Genomic DNA, 18343 nt, shown 5'->3' on the forward strand with positions numbered 1-18343 from the left:
TAGTTATTAACTAGCGACCCGCCCCGGCTTCGCACGGGTGCAATGCTGATGTATTATACATATAAACCTTCCTCTTGAATCACTCTATTTATTAAAAAACCGGCCAAGTGCGAGTCGGACTCGCCTTCCAAGGGTTCCGTACATTACACAATTTAAACAATGTATTTTTTATGTGAAACGTGAGTAAAAACTCACCCTTGACTGCAATTTCTAATAGGCTTTCCTGTAATCTATAGGTAAAGATCTATTTTGTGTATTTTTTTCAAAATTTTAGACCCAGTAGTTTCGGAGATAAAGGGGGGATGGTAATTTTTTGCCTATTTTCTTGAATAACTTCTAAACTGTTTATCCTAAAATTATAAAAAAATATATATTTGAGATTCTCACAATGAGCTCTTTCATTTGATGTATAACACGATATAGTTTGAAAAACTTTATTTCTTAATTTTCTCCTTTACCCCCCAAAAGTGGCCCCCATGTTTAACATTTGTTTACGTCACATGTCCGTCTTTGGGTCACAAACTTACATATGTATACCAAATTTCAACTTAATTGGTCCAGTAGTTTCGGAGAAAATAGGCTGTGACAGACGGATAGATAGACAGACAGACAGACAGACAGACGCACGAGTGTTCCGTACCTCAAACGGAAAAAACGGAACCCTAAAAAACGCATCAAAATCCGTTACGTATTTTAAATATCTAAGCATACATAAGGGACAGACATCCATCCAGACAGCAGGAAGCGACTTTGTTTTATACTATGTAGTGATTGTAAAGAGGAGTAAAGACTACGAAAACATCGTGTCCTCGCATTTGCCACTGGAACTAGATGGCGCTATATTAAGTCATATGTTTTGTGGTAACTGAGTTGTCAAACGACAATTTTTGACAACCCGAACTACCACATAATGACGGGGGCGCATAATATTTAGGCTATATAAGTCTTCTACTTTTAATTAACTCTTTCCTAATTCAACTTTGGGAACAAATCAAATTATGTTATTAAATTTTTGCTAAGACCAAAGTTATTGTGTATGTATAGGTATAAGTACGAACATTGTAAAATGCGAAGGTCTCATTTCGCCGTCATGTGGGCATGTGACTTTGTAAATTAGATGGGTTGTGTACGAATAGCATTGGTAGATAAAGATCTTTCGTGAAATGCTATTTTAAATATTCAGGTCAAATAGATAACACTCCGCCTGTTTTAGCTTTGTGGCACTCGGATAAAAACATCATATTGAGAAATTATTTCGATAAGCTGAATGTTTTGGAAGATTATCGCTCTGAAACTCGCTGTACATGCATGTAAAAACAAAATGAGGAACGGTCCCTACAAATGGTATAATTATGGCCACGCTACTATTGCTAAAGAAATATGACGGTATGCTCTCTACTCTGGCCCTCGCGTAGCCGAATTTCACCGGATGCGTGAGTGAACATGTACCCGATATGTAAATTGAATCACAAATGTACTTGTTACACTTAAAGTAAAAATAACATTGGAACTAAGTAAAAAACTAAAAATAAACGAGTGACTTTTTATACTTTATAAGTTACATATTTTAAGTAAACCAAATCTGTCAATCCGGTTTGGTTTGGATGTACCAAAGAGGATATAATAGGATAGAGCGGTACTGTCATAGTAAATTTTGTAACCACAGTAAATTCACTGCCATCTATCGACACACTTTATAACTAAAAATGAAAATTTATAAAAATACGATTAAATATATTTAAATATGGATAAATGTTTTTTTTTTATTTGCATTAATTATTTTTATATTATTTTGACCCATGTTCTTTCACTGATATGCGTTAACATAGTTAAATAACAAACGAAACCGTCAACGCCCTCTATACGAGAGTAGGCTAAAGGTAGTGGCGCCATCTGATCGAGAATCAAATTTTCGTGATTTTCGAGGCACGTTTTTTCCTTAGACTGTATACATCCATTACGGAGTTATATTTATCTTTGGATGTACTGATGATCCAGCCCTGTAGCTCTTGAACCAACTGAGCTACCGAAAATTACTACCTCATACGCGCTCTAGTAAGGCGCGTAAGAGAATACAAAGGCACATCATACATTAAGTTAAACCGTTTGGGCTGGAGGGGTAGGATTATTACCCTTCCTTCTTAGTTATACGGATAATAAAGTAATTCTTGTTCTCATTAAAAACGGTTCTCATTTATTTCTCGACAAAAAACGCAATTACCGCCAATGTCGAAACAATCAATTAAACGGGCACAAAAAGGTTCCACAAACATTCTCTTAAAAGATTGCGCACAAGTAAAACAATCAACTATCGAGACTGTCTTCCCACACTTTCTAACGCCATTGTATCCGAGTGAGACAATCATATCTTGAGCAGATTTTATTGTCGTGCAGTAGTCACGACATTATTTTTGTTGGAAACCGGGATACTTGTGTTGTGTTGACTTTCATTTGGAACATCACGATTCGTGTCGTATTAAATGTTCTTCGAGTTATAATTTCTAATAAGAATAGTAGATAAAATATAACGCGATTATCTTACGAAAGCTTTTATATATTGTTTGAAAAATTTCAAATTATGTACCTTTAATTTTATTACTATTTTATAATACAAGAAATGCATAAAAATTAGAAACTAAAACCCGTTCTGAGCCATACCGGGTCCAAACGTCCCCATAACACTAGCAGCGTTACCCCGCTGTATGGCGATGGAGACCTGTTGGACAAGCCATGACTCTGAACGGGGGTCACTCCCTTTCTCTCTGAGGCGCTTGCCAAGCTCTCGGAAGAGCTCACGCGCCTCCCGCCCCCAGGGCCCGGCTGCCTTGACGGCGACGGGCACGGTCATAGGTGGCTTCCAAAGCAGAGTATTTATACCTTTCATTAGTTTACAGATCAGAGAGAAGACTGAGTTAAAAATAGTTTTAATAACAGATATTTTACTTCAGCATTATATGTTAGGAGTCCCCAAAGAGCGGGGCGTGCGTCTGTGGGGCGTAGCATGCTCGCAAGACGCGGAAAACCTTGCTAGGTGCAGAAAACTCGTAACCAATGTTATACTCCGATCCTCACAGGTGGGAAGAATTAATAAATAATGACGCAGCACCCGTTTAAATTCGCTAAATAAGCCTTAAAGGCTGCGGGGCTGCAGGCGTGCCGAAGAAATAGACATGTGTCGGGTAAAATCTTAGAACATACAACAACTGGAATAGCCTTAAGTCGTATTTGCGTACAAAAATGTCTGCCGAATTATGCGGGGAGGTGAAGTAACACATGCAAAAAAGATCTGTGTCGAAACACGAAGAGACACGCACATTTAAATAAAAATTAACACATTCTCATTTTGATGCACACAAACATGTGACACATATGTCTGTACCTATACGATTTTTACACAATTGTGCAGGGTTTTTGACAGAGGGGTAAGTTATTGAAAGGCTAGTCCAGTTATCTATGGTCTAAGGATAAAACTTGATGATATGATGATTCACTATTTCTTAAGAACTGATCTTAGAATTAGTCTTTATTGTTATCGAGCAATTTACAGTCTGGCTGGACAACAATTACTGTCCCTCAAAAAAAGGCGGCAAATTCAAAATACTCGTGATATACCTAGGTGTGATAACTCTGTATTTTGTCACAAAAATTTAATAATCTTACCGTATTTATTTTTTTGCTTAACATTGCCTCTGACGCAAGGGCTGGCCATGCAAAAATATATTCAAAATAAAAACACATACACAATAATTATGAGTCGTAAGAGTAGTCTGTCCCGCTTGAGAAAAAAATTACATCGTTTGCACATTAATGAGAGGTATTAAGTGCAGATAAAAACAATGGCTTAGAGCAGTTAAGTAAATAAAAGAAAAAAAAGTTACGCGTGACAGTAAGTAGACAATCAAACTATTCCACAATTACCGAAAGTAACAACAGAACTGTCCGCAAGGCACGGCACGAGGTCTTGGCGAGGTCACGAAATACTAGGCCAGTGCCTCCCGACCGCGGACCAGGTGGCCATAAAGCATCGGCAGTTGTCCGCAAGAGCATCGTAACTACGACCACCATTTAAGACAATAAAATGCTTACGACAATTTTGTTTTTGAGCCTTTTAGTGCCTGTCAATAACAAAATAATGTATTTGCTAGTCGAGTAAAGATTGAGAACCAATGGATAATTGCTAGATAAACTAGTTTTATGTTTATTGATTTATTGATTTTGTTGTTGATTGGTCAGAATAAACAATTAAAGTTGAAGCTATATTGAAAAAGGAGCTGGCCGAGTGGGATTGTCATTACAACAGGCTTGATTGAGGTTGTATTCTGATTACGTAAGTAATGAAGACGATTATTTTCAGTCTACCTTCGAGTCTTAATTCGAAAGGGTCAGGGTATAAGGTTAAAAGGCTGGCCCTGCAAAGAGAAGAGTGGCGATTACTCCACCGACAAGAGCATACTCTTAAATATTAACGATGATGATGATGGCTTCGAAAGGGAATTAATCGGTCTAATTTAATAATTCGTGTTAAACCATGATCGATCGATCTGCGCACTTAAGTAATCCAGCCGATTTAGATTGCGCAATTTGTGTGGTACGTGCGCATAGGCCCGATAACGCTGAAATATATTCGGTCTTATTGTGCCCACATTATTGTGCTTTTATCGCAGCTATGTAAGACGAGGCCACCATTATGGACTAAAAATCAGACCTCTGATTTCAAAATCCATGAAGCATGTGCATATGTGACGTTTTCAACCAAAAAGTACCACATTGTCGGTTGTCGATAAGGTTGATTTCTAATTGAAGCTATATGGAAATAGCGCCTTACTGACAAGCGACAATAAGTACCCTTTTGGTTGAAAATGGCACATATAATGGCCGGGTATCTACAATAAACTACCTGATAACATTAAAAGGTGGGCCAAAATGGTTACCGAGTGGGACCCACGGAACACCATAGATGGTGCTGGCCGGGGTGCAGGCAGGCCGAAAAGGAGATGGCGGGACGACTTAGACGCATTTTATCCGGATTGGCGGGACACTACAAACGACCGGGTCGAGTGGAGGAAACGAGGGGAGGCCTTTGCCCAGCAGTGGGACACAAAATTAGGCTAGTAAAAAAAAAAAACATTAAAAATATTGAAAATGACCTGACATTCTATAATCAGTTAAAAAAATGGTTGACCACAAAAGCTTTTTATGACATGTCAGAATATTATAATAATGATTTAATCTTAATTTAATTTTATATTTTGTATTTTTATTAATTATTGGAAATTTGAAATGTATGTTTTATTTTACTTTAATTTAATTAATGATTATTTGAATGAATTGAATATATTATGTAAATCCAATTATGACGTGTAATATGAAATATTATTATAAATAAATGAGTATGAGTATGAGTAATGTAAATAGGTACATACTCAAACTGCTAACCGTAACATCAATAACGCTTAACTGTAGTTTCAAACTTACAATAAGACCGTGATCAAAATTGAATCGTTTAGTACACGCCAGTGGTTAAACTGCAAACTTTCAGGCCTGATTAGATTGGCTAAGAGAAACTGCCTTTGCTCACTGGGTCGAATAAATATCTTGGATTAGTACCTTGTACTCTCGATACAAAACGTAAAAGAGATACGAACCGTGTACCCGTGACAGCAACCACTAACACGGCAAGTTTATTTAATAGAAGAACGCGTAAAGTTTCCTTTTAGTGTTTATGTGACAACTATCCTGTGTTTTACATAATCAAAAGCTTTGTTTTACGCAATCAAACCGATGTACTATATTTCTAATTTTAAATACTTAACCGTTAATCTGACTCGCCCTTCGATTAGGTACTTTCATGTTTTTGAATTTATCGGAATGTATAGTTTGGCCCAGGACTGTCTAAATTCAAACATGCACCCAAAAGAAAGGTGAGTATAATTTTCCTGGTCCTTACTGACTGACAAGTTGTTTTTGGCAGACTATAAGTTAATATGACTAAGTAAAATAAAAAAACAAATATTTTCATGTAACACCCACATTTACCATCCTCACCACTTAGATGGTTGGCAGTCCTCAACTGTGCGTTATCCGTCTGCTCGTTTGCCTCCTATTTCATAAAAAAAAAAAAAAACAGCGACAATGTTATTGATTCTCATGCTCTGAAAGAGGATCATTGTTGTTCTTAAAAGTGTGCAGAAAGTGATACGTTTCTGCACTAGAGCATTTGACTTTCCAAGTACGCTTTATTTAATTTTTTTACAATAAGCAATTTAATTGAAATTTGGTTTTAAATGGATTTGTTATACAATTACCATTCCGATATTTAAGGTAAAAGTAACGTTATTTATGAAATGGGGAGCCATTCCATAAATAACGATACTTTTACATAAATTGCTAATTGAAAGTACCCTCAAGAAATATGTACTATAAAAATGTACCTATACTTATCATGTTAAAAAAACACATGCATTTTACTTTCCTCATATTTGAAATGAAAGTAGTGTTTAACTGGGGTGAAAGGCATCGTTTCAGCCTCACTGCGTTCGTGCGCCAAACTACCTCGGCAGGAATGAGTGCCTTTCATCCCTTGGTTAACAATCTACTATTTATGAATGTTAAAAGCATTCACTTCTGGATAATGACGTAATATGTGTATGAATCATAATACGACTAAATTACATGTATCAAGTATCAAATGTACGTTTGATAGTTACTCGTATTTATATTATTACGTCTGCGTTTCAATGTCAAAAAGATTACACACTTATACGTGCTTATAAACACGTACGCGCAAAAAAAAAACTTTTTTAATGCCACATCGCCGTCGGTGGCAAACTAGCTTACGGCCTGCCTAATGGTAGACTCCAGGAGTGTTACATGCGCGTTGCCGACCCTTTAAAAACCTATGTAGATACACTCCTTTTAAGCTTGACCAAAAACGTTCAGTATTTTTCGGTTCGGGGCCTTCTTATGATTATGGGCGTCCGCAACGTCGCGCAGGTGCACGCGCGCGGATTAAATTGTAGGTAAAATCCGCCGCACGCGCCCGCGTCAGTCAGCGGCCCTCGTACTATTTTTCGTTAACCTGCCTTAAGATTAGGTTGAACGTTTTTCGGTACCAAGGATTCAAGGGCTATGCGCCACTCCACATATACTCGCACTCCATCTACTAGGCACTACGTGGTTCAATTCTGCGTGCACTTAGCGTGAGTGAGCGAAAATTTGCGGTGTCTGACTCCAATAAGTTCCCTGCACTGTCGGCATCTCCGCGTCCGAGCGTCCGACCACAACGCCTGGAGACGAAGAGACTAGAACCTTGGCTATTCTGAGTCCACGGGATCAAGACCCTTAGCATTGAGGGACCGGAAGTTGAAGCATACGCTTGGGTGTTTGTTTTTTTATATTCTAATTTCTAAAGCACGATGTTTCTAAATACGCGTAAAGCCAGGGATACACTAGGATTAGGCGACAAATGTCCCACGACACCGACGTCGCTGGCGACACGTGTCGCCAGAAATTTGTCCCCTAGTGTATCCCTGGCCTAAATGAACTACTAACAATACGGTGAATAGTAGCCTTAGTAGCAACACAAACGGGAGGTCGTGGCTTCGAGTACGGGTTCGTACCAATAAGTTTCTTGTAACTAATGTAAAATATATCATTTCGTATTTATTTACTAGCTACTCATCGGTGAAAGAAAACACCGCGAGGAAAAGTTTAGTTTCCGCTCTGGATTGGGTGATCACAAGGCAATCGCTTTCGTAAATCCAGTGCATGCGCCAATTCTTATATGCATCCGGGTAAGAGCTTAAATGTTTTCGTGACGCAAGATTCGCGTATCCCTACTGATATTATAAATGCAAAAATAACTTTGTCTGCCTATCTGTCCGTTCCGTTATTTCTTCACGTGTAAACCGCTGAACAGATTTAAAATAAATTTCGTATGGAGATATGTTTGAGACCCGGGGAAGGACATAGAGTATATAGTTTTAATTAATCATCATCATCATCATTCCACGCAGATGAAGTCGCCGGCAGAAGCTAGATTGCTATAATTACAATTGAATGACAATCCCTAAAAATATTAAACATGCTATGTGTGCCTTACCTTGTAAATTATCCAGCATATACGTGAGCAGCTTGGAGGTGCCGTTGTTGTCGTTGTATATCGATAGCATCTCCTTGCTAAGCGGGTTACCGTGCAATCCTAATTTCTGGAGGTGAAAGAGCTTGCCCAGTTCGTACGGCAACACTCTGAGGTAGTTGTTGTGTAGGAGTAACTCCCTGGAACAAAACAGTTTGGTTAGTTTTACAGGTTCGTTATTTGCTTGACATCATTATCTTCCTCGCGTTATCCCGGCTTTTTGGCACGGCTCATAGGAGCCTGGTCCGCTTGGTAAATAATCCCGAGAATTTACATTTTGTTACTTGCTTGACATGTTCATTTTAAATTTGCAAACCATTCTATGTACCATTGTTTTTAAAGACCAAATATGGTATTTTCTATAAAAAGGGACCTTATTGTCGATGGCGCTCACGCCATTATTAACGATGCTCCGATATAAATACAATGCCGCGCGACGCTGTGCGGCGTAAGCGCCATCAACAATAAGGTCCCTTTTCATAGAAAATTCCCCATATACTACTCCTTTTTAGGGTTCCGTACCCAAAGGGAAAAAAACGGGACCCTATTACTAAGACTCCGCTGTCTGTCCGTCTGTCACCAGGCTGTATCTCATGAACCGTGATAGTTACACTTGAAATTTTCACAGATGATGTATTTCTGTTGCCGCTATAACAACAAGTACTAAAAACAAAATATAATAAACATTTAAGTGGGGCTCCCATACAACAAACGTGATTTTTTTGCGTGCGTATCATATCAGCTATCACTGAAAAAAAGGGATTGATTTTAAAGTAACGGTCCGATAGTATTTATCTTGATATAAAAAAGTAATCTCATAATGGATAAGAGCAAGTTCCAAGGGTGAAGTTTGCCTCTAAAGTAAAAATAATTTCCATGAATACAACGATATGAATAAAAGCCTAGGTCATAATATATGGTCTTGAGTATCTTGGACTATTATCTGGATTATCAATCTATACTATTGTACAAATAGTATATAGTTTTCGTCATAGTTTTACTCGAAAGCTCTATTAGTATTTATATTATTTCTACTCAGACTTTGTTTTCGCAATAATTATGTGTCTATCTATAAAATAAAAACAGTTCTAAAAAATTGTCATCATCCTTCCTGTCATTGCCTTCGACTCGGTCCAAAGGCGCGCTGTACGAATTGTCGACGATCCCAAACTCACAAGCGGTATTGAACCTTTAAGTCTAAGGAGAGACTTTGCCTCCTTGTGTGTGTTCTACCGCCTGTACAATGGGTTGTGCTCTGAAGAATTGTTTGACATGATGCCAACGGCCGCTTTATATCACCGCACTGCTCGCCATCGGCAGGGCGTTCATCCTCACACCCTAGCACCTAAATGGTCGCGTACTGTGCGGTTTAAGAGGAATTTCCTCCCGCATACGCTTCGGCTGTGGAATGAGCTCCCTGCCGAGGTTTTCCCGAGGGGCTACAGTATGGGGTTCTTCAAAAAAGGAGTGTACAGGTTTTTAAAGGGTCGGCAACGCGCATGTAATATCTCTGGTGTTGCAGGCGTCCATAAGCTACGGTGACTGCTTACCATCAGGCGGGCCGTATGCTTGTTTGCCACCGTCGTGGTATAAAAAAAACCCTATTGTAAATATGAAAATGCATCTGATAAACTATAAAGTAACAGTACCTAATCCTATATGCAACATTTTGTTTATACTTATTTTTGACTAGTCGCCTGAAATAAAAATATAGTATACGTATTTTTCTTCTAGTTTACTACAAAAACAAAATTAAAATCGGTCCCATCAGTTCCGACACTTACTCGTCTATATACTAACTTAAGTTTTAAAATTAAACTCTATCCCCAACTCTTTACAGTTCATTTTCATTGTCATTGCGAGGTTATTTTGTTTTAGACTAGTCATTAACAGCTTTAATAAGGCTCTATTCACTTCGTGGCGATTGTCTTTTGTTCAGGGTCTTAACAGATTTTCGCCGCCTTCATTCGGACTTTCCTAATTAGTATAGCTGAGGCGTAAGTGACAGAGAGTAAAAAAGACAAAAACAATATAATTATGTCGGTAAAGGTTAAAAAGAATGCAACATTGTCTTTAACAAAACTTAATTTAGAGTCCAATGAAATGTCTTGAGTCGTTCATAAATCATGGTTTTATGTTCCTACTGACACTAAATCATTATATAAATGGATTAGTCAAGATTGTCAAGAACAAAACCGACTCGAGCGTACCTAATGTGTAGCGAGCTCGTCACACTTATTCATTCGTATGTTCGTATCAGAGAAATATTAACTTATAAAATTAAAATAATGTTTATAAAATAAATGCACCCTGTAGTACTATTAGTTATTCTGTAACCCTAGTTTTATTTAGTGATTAAGATTGACATAGCCTGTAGCTGATTTGATTTTGTATACACTTGGCGAAGCCTGCGTGACTGGCAACCTTACTCACCGGCAGGAACACAACACTATGAATTAGGGTATGAGTAGGGTTGTGGGTAGGGTTGTGGCAAAGATAGATATCTCCGTAATAGATGGATACAGTCTAAGGAAAAAACGTGCCTCGAAAATCAAGAAAATTTGATTCTCGTTCAGAGGGCGCTACTAGCTTTGGCCAACTGTCGTATAGATGGCGTTGACGGTTTCGTTTGTTATTTAACAATTTTAACGCATATCAGTGAAAGAACATGGATCAAAATTATAAAAATAATTAATACAAATAAAAAAAATCATTTATCCATATCTAAATACATTTTATCGTATTTTTAAAAATATTTATTTTTAGTTTTAAAGTGTGTCGACAGATGGCAGTGAATTTACTGGGGTTACAAAATTTACTATGACAGTACCGCTCTAGTATAAGTTACTCTATGGTTGTGGGTAGGGTGAGGGGGTATTTTACCGAAATTCCAAAAATGAATATCCATCACAGTTACATTTATAAGATAAGTAACGAAGTATGAAGTCTGTACTCCTGACTCTTTATTTCTCTTGGGAGAGCAAGGCAACGCAAAGTTTTCCGTTTCAGACAACGGGGGCTAGGAATGAACTTAAGCAAGCGGGAGTTCTACATTCCCCATATCCAGTCCTTTGCTTACGAGAGTTTAGTTTCAACCTCTTTTGCTCTCTTTTTTCCTTCATCATTCATAAAAGATTCGAGGTAACCTAACAAGACGGCTTCTGACTGCGGCAAATAATATTACAATGGCACTCACATACTTTCTTGTACACTTTACTGGCTTTGGCTAAGCTTCACTCTAGTGGTAGTTTTATGTCGGGATATGAGTTTCCCTGCTTTCCTAGACGGAACCTGTCGTCAGGCTTCATTTTATATTTATTATTTTCTATTCTGCTTAATGCCTCATGGCATCACTCGCTCAAGGCCACGCGCTATATGCCTATCGGCCTATATGCCTATGGCGTATCGTCGACGATACAACAGAGGGCCGCCGAACGCCGCCGAACGCCGGCCTGAGCGCTCGCACCGCACGTTTCCCGCGCTTACGCTTCAAAATGCCGAAACCACGTAATTATTGTGCAGTAGTCAAACAACAAAGGAAAATTTGTCGTTTTTTCATTGCCGTGAGACGAAGAAAGGTGAAAATACAAATTTATAAGTCTATCGTTATGAATTTTGTCACCATTTATTTCTTTGAACATAAGTAGGTGAATCGTAAATTAAGGAGTTTTTTGAGTCAGGTATTATTAGTGTTGTTTTTAAATATTTGATTTATGGATGGTATAGAAAGGATGCCAATCTCTTATGGCAGAATTGTTGCAAAAGTGACCGCTTTCAGCTTTAAATAATAGTTCCTAATCTCTCCGGTGACGCTAGTTAGGCTCTGGGACATGAGTATAACATGAACCATATAAGGCAACAAATAACCCGACCAAATTACGTAGGTTGTTTTTGGTAGTATTTCGGTGTATGGTGGCGCCGCCTAATTACTGTTTTTTGATGGACACTTCATACATAGAGATTTGGCTTCTTTATATAGTCTCCATGATTTGATTGACTAATAAAAAATGTCGTTGACATTCGTTTCAACAATAATCATCATAGGTACAACCCTAGCGCATTCTTACGATAACGCGTTGGCACGTGACTCGCACGGCGGGCGACACAGTCTCGACTCTTTGTGCGCGTACTTATGGTACATTTTTTCTCGTCCTGAGAAGCAGGTATTATTATTAAGATTTTGTAGGCTATTATAGCGTAGGTATTTTCGCTTTTGTATGGGAATGATGTATCTGTTACGTAGTAACTATTTATTAATCTGTGCTAAAGTCCAGTAGGCCCGGGCCTAAGGCGGCAAGATGTTAGCAATTAGGTTGCAAATTGTGTCAAAAAATTGCTGATGGTAACAAGAAATAACTCAAAATGTAGTCAATATGATGGGTGCTGAGGAAGGGGCGGCTACAGGGCCTGGGGCCTAGGGCGGCAAAGACTGGAAATCCGCCACTGAGTTCGCCTATTGGTGGTGGTACTAACTATTTCTTTTGTGCAATAAAGTATAAATAAATAATGGCATACCAGACTTTTCACGGTTGAGAAAGATCATATAATATAAGGGTGAAGTGAATCTAAGATAGCGAACAGCGCAAAGGAATGTTTTAGGTGAGGGAGGGTATAAAGGTCTGGGCCGTGATGGTTTTGGGCACCCTTGACAACAATTCGATGCTAATGGGCATGGTTCTTTGCCTGTGCGCACCTTTTATCATGCATCTGCGATACTGGTAAAAAGGCCACTACAATTTCAGTTGTGGTTGATATGCGGGTAGATTCTACAGCCATTCTGTTCATACTTTAAATGGTATTATCCGGAAAATGCTTGTCTCAGCAAAAATACACAAACGCACGGGCGTTTGAGTCCGTAGGCCTTTGGATGGGAATTGCTACTGGCTATTGCTATTGGTTCTACATGCAATATTGGTTGGAGATAATTGAATTTACAGCGCAGTCAGATTCTACAGTAGGGCAAGGTATTATGTTTACTATTCAAGTCGATCGACCAAATACCGCAATTTAACGAAAATCGCATGCAAGTTCTTGATTCGTCCAAATGGGGCATCAGAAAGTGCATCTTCCATTAAGTCAAAAACTTCGTGATTTTACGTCCATTCGAATTTGTGATTGGTTTTAGCATGGTCCAAGTGGGGTTGCCTTTTTATAAATTTGAACTCTACGTTTTACGTATAGGTATGTTAGTATGGTTATTTATTCCGTTTTTTTACAAAATGGTAGGTGCAGATGTTATTGGTTCCGAAATTCTTGAGAACTTAGGTAAGGTACCTTAGCTGTATGAGGTCGCCGAGCTCCGCGGGCAGCGTCCGCAGCTTGTTGTTGGACACGTCCAATGTGTGCAGGTTGACGAGAGTGTTGATGTCGGGCGGGATCCGCTGCAACGAGTTGTCGTTCAGGTACAGCGCGGTCAGGTGCGATAGTTGGAATAGCTGGGGCGCCAGGGCGCGGACACCTCCTGTTACCTGGAATTTATAATGGTTGTTGTTTCACCAGACAAAAAATCAGAAGGTTATAAATTTAGAATTCATTTCGATTGTCATTTTGATTGATCCCCGCGATATCACGTCTGCGAGTCTCAAAGGGTTAATATCGGATCTCCTTGTTAGAAACAATACGAGAGTAACGTAAATTTGATTTGGGCTCGGCAAAACCCGTTAGAACGGGATTGAGTGGCTTTCTGCAGTGAATGGCTCAATTAATTATTCTGTTGACCATAAGATTGCTTTAAATGTATATTTTGGAATTACCCAATTTTCCTTTCGAATTCACTTATTCCTTTGACATAGTTAAAGTACTATTCCGAAATGTTACTAACTCAATGTGTCAAATATTATTATTGTTTTCAAAAGAAACTTTAGGGCTCAAACAATTAATAATTACATTAATGCAGTCATGCAGTATGTAATCAAAGATTTATACAACTCCGTATAAGATGGATACAGTCTAAGGAAAAAACGTGCCACGGAAATCAAGAAAATGTTATTCTCGAACAGATGGCGCCACCACGTTTTACCACCTTTGGCCTATTCTCGACTAGATGGCGTTGACGGTTTCGTTTGTTATTTAACAATTTTAACGCATATCAGTGAAAGAACATGGGTCAAATTTATATAAAAGTAATAAATGCAATCATTTATCCATATATAAATACATTTTATGGTATTATTAACCATTTTCATTTTTAATCATGTGTCGATAGATAGCAGTGAATTTACTGTGGCTACAAAATTTACTATGACAGAACTCCTCTATCCTATAGATCCTCTTTGATGTAATTATTGAAACAAGAGGGCGAGGGCGGAGGGTCCCTGGATCACGACGGAATCGTGCGAACTCGCTATAAAAATCGCAATATATTAGAGACCTTTGACCTTAATGCCGCTTATCTAAGTACCGTATCATGAAATAAGGTCTAGCAGATCTTTACAAAACCGAGTTTAATTGAGGCTAAATGAGTATGAGTATTACCCCGGTCAATGCAAATTCGTAGGCATTCTTATTTTTTAGTAAGTCGTTATGTAACAACTTCTTTCACTGATATTGCATGTGCAATAAACCTTTCATGCAAAATTTGGTATTACCATGGTATTGTGAACAGAGCCGTGAATAGAGAAAAAAATTTTTTGAGGTAATAGCAAATTTATTTAACTGACCGACTACATATATGCCAGTATAGTATTATATAAGCTATTGTCACTCTTTTCTTGTATTTTTTCTACTTATTTCCTAAAGAATATTCGGATCAGGTACATTTCTGATTATTATGGCATGCTTAAACTTTTGGACATGAACGTTTTAAGACAGTATTCTTCAACAATTTTCATGAGTACGACCCAGCCCCCTCAGAAATAAATTTTGCTTATGTATTGCTTTACGGCTAGTAGACGCTTTGCGACCACCTAGGGGGTCGAGACCCATTGGTTGAAAAACACTGCTGTAAGAAAATTAAAGAGATTAAAACATACCTCAAGCGAGGTCCAACCGCCGCGCCGGCCTGACGCTCGTTCCGCCTCCGACATGATATGATAAGTGCGCCCGCTAGCGCCCTCATGCTTGTCTTTGTTGCGAGACATACCGTCACCTGGAAGCAATGTCCAATTATAAGTTCAAGATTTATTAATTACTTACTTAAATATAAAGTAAACCCTGTATAAGATTATAGACGCCGAAAACACGTCTTAGCGAGAAAGCGAAACATGAAAAATTTTATAAAAAAAAGAGTTGCAGCGACAAGTATAAAATAGTGTATTACGTGGGAAATCGTATTAATATAATTGTACTAATTGGGTTCTACAGTACTTTAAAAAAATCTAGAATGGAAAAGCAAACTTTACCTTGCTACATCATCAAAAGGAAATTAGTGTATCTAAAATATTCAACTATCTATCTGCTTCTAACAACTGGCGACGATAATATTACATGGAAGGAAGACTTTAAAATGAATGGCTTTATTTGAAATTACTGACCCAAAGACGTTATACATCTTGGGCCCTCTTTTCAATTTTGATCAGGTGAGAATCCGTTAAGTGTTGAACAATTTTCTAATTGCATATAAAATAATAATAAGGCTCCAACTAATGTAACGCTTTTACAGTGTGCCAAATTTACATTTAAAAAGACATTTTGATTTGTGGCCGCTAATATCTATATCCGGGTCGACATCTTTTTTCTTACAAGACATGCAGCTAGATTGGTTTTATTACTCTGTTTATCACTTAATTATAGCCAATATAATAACAATATTGCCTATAATCAAGGTAAATCCAAAGTGCATCTGCACTTGCATAATAAGATAATTTCTAGTTTTATTTGATACATGAAACATTTCAATATAACAGTTGTAATATACATTTTAGTATACTATTCTTGCACATATTACAAAAATGAATTTTAAAATTACTTGAGTAATGTACTTATCTGTGAGAATTTGTTACAAAAATCACTGATGAAACTTTATCATGCCCATACATTTACATACATTTATCATGCGCTTCGAAATTTGCATTACAATATGTTACAAAATCTGAAGGAAAGAAGCGACCAAGTCCACATTAAAAAAAAGCTGTAAATCTATTATTGATAACTAACAAAGCAACCGTTTTGTTTTATAATGTCGCAAACGGTTTATATTTCCTTTTTCAATCACTTGGTTTGAGCCAATGTGGTAAATAAGATGGTTTGATAAAACATATTGACCCTTTACACCTCTAAGGATAATTTGATGATCGTTTTTTTATTATATATATTTTACCTCTTGACACCTGGAGACTTTTACATCTCTAAACTATTTTAGTACTTGTCTGTTGTTTGCATATTTTTTATTAGTTTTTTTTTTGTGTAATTTGACATTTAGACTCGATACATCTCTATCAAAGTATCTAATATTTTATTGACTCCATATTGTATTTTGTAATTTTTGGTTAATTTTATTGCTTGTAAAAATTTACATGTAAAAGTGCCCCTGTGGCCTATTTGCTGAATAAATGTTTGATGTTGATGTTGATGTAAGCATTGCGATTAAAATGTAAATGTATTTTATTTACATCTCACATATGTGACATCAATCTCAGCATAATGATGAGTGAATGCTGTAATGTAATGACACTAGAGGTAGTGTTGGTGTGGATATGACATTTACTGGTGTTACATTAGGAATTTACTGTAGTGACCATCCCTACAATTCTCAACCATGTCCAACATTAACACTTATCCAGTACAAAGAATATAATATATACCAATATATTTATACTATCTTTTGAAAGACAGACAACCTCATAACCAATGGTTTTACCAGTACTGATGGTAATTATTACAGAATAAAAAGGTTTACTACATTAAACTACAAAACTATTATTATTATGACTACTTTATTAACTATACCAGTTAAGAAATAGATTAAATTAATTGTATTCAACACTAATCTTCGTAAACATTGATAAGTTTGTTTGTACATACACATAATACATTTCAACGAGATAATACATTTCATATAGTTATGATAATAATACCTTATTAGCACCGGTCATTAGGGGTGCTAAAAACACTTTGTTTGATAAACGATTGTCTTCATTTGCGAAATAAGGGCAATAGAACCGTTCCATAACCTCCGCCGTTGGATAGGAAAGCCTAAAGAATAGTATAGTAGTAAGCGTTACATTTAGCATCTGATTACAATACGGTGTCTACTTTGGAGAAATAGTTATGATTTAATTCATTAATATAAGTAAAACCGCGTAAATGCGTATCATCTTGGTACACAGCTGAGCTGACATAAAGAGATGGGTCGACGAAGACGACGTCCAATCCAAGCGCGAATTCGCGACCGAAGTTAGCAACTCGTTGAAGGAAGAATTTAAGTTTAATTTAATAAAAATTACCTTCATCTACTCCTTCAAAGCTTTAACCTCAATTAGGATTATAGTATTGTTGAATAATTCACTGTAAACACACTAAAGCACAATCTTGTCAAACACCACATCAAACGTTCATTTACCGACTGCAGCGACACAGCCATGAAGCGGCTAATTCTAGAAAACTCATTTTGTGTTGTGGCGACCATAGACAATGACTTTTACTGAAAGATGACTGAAGGGCTCTACAGATGGTTGTGATTTATATAGAAGCTCAAATGACCCCAAATCAAAGGCTCAAATTATGATTTAATGCCACCGCACCAAGGTCATTTTGAGACGCAACCATAAGTAGGAGCGAGAAAGAGATATCGCTTTCCCGGATCAACATCGCATCGTCCACTTCTAAGTACCTACATATAATAGATAAAGATAAATCACCGCGCAACATATATCTTTCCCAACCGCCTAAGATAAGTGGTAGACCTATAATTTCATATATATAATATATAAGTAGAACAAGTGAAAGAGTTTGTGTATCTGGGAACCTTATTCACTAGGGACGGTAAGCATGATAAAGATATTGAAAGGAGAGTGAGTGCTGGAAATCGCGTGAATGGGGCACTTAATGCTTTTATGAGCAGCCAGAAGGTGTCGCAAAAGGCACGGTTGGCTGTGCATAGAGGGGTGCTGGTGCCTACACTTATGTATGGTAGCGAAAGTTGGGTATGGCAGAAGAGGCATCAGAGCCAAGTGAATGCAGTGGAAATGAGAGCGTTGAGAAGTGTGTGTGGTGTGAGATTACAAGATAGAATTAGGAACAGTGTGATAAGGGAAAAGTGTGGACTGA

The 18343-nt window shown here is 37.6% G+C and overlaps 1 protein-coding gene across 2 annotated transcripts in view; it reads right to left on the reverse strand.

The window, feature by feature from the left end:
• Window positions 1-17675, reverse strand: part of LOC134753965 (CCR4-NOT transcription complex subunit 6) — a 208035-nt gene extending 190360 nt beyond the window's left edge. For both annotated transcript variants that reach the window (XM_063690013.1, XM_063690005.1), the window contains exons 1-4: window positions 17521-17675; window positions 15109-15224; window positions 13412-13605; window positions 8102-8277 (exon numbers count right to left, since the gene is read on the reverse strand). In XM_063690013.1, the coding sequence (XP_063546083.1) occupies window positions 8102-8277; window positions 13412-13605; window positions 15109-15216 (478 nt within the window). In that variant the 5' untranslated portion in view covers window positions 15217-15224; window positions 17521-17675. The remainder of the gene's footprint in view (window positions 1-8101; window positions 8278-13411; window positions 13606-15108; window positions 15225-17520) is intronic.
• Between the last annotated feature and the right edge of the window lie 668 nt (window positions 17676-18343).

Source organism: Cydia strobilella, chromosome 2, assembly GCF_947568885.1.
Source record: "Cydia strobilella chromosome 2, ilCydStro3.1, whole genome shotgun sequence".
Lineage (NCBI taxonomy): Eukaryota > Metazoa > Arthropoda > Insecta > Lepidoptera > Tortricidae > Cydia > Cydia strobilella.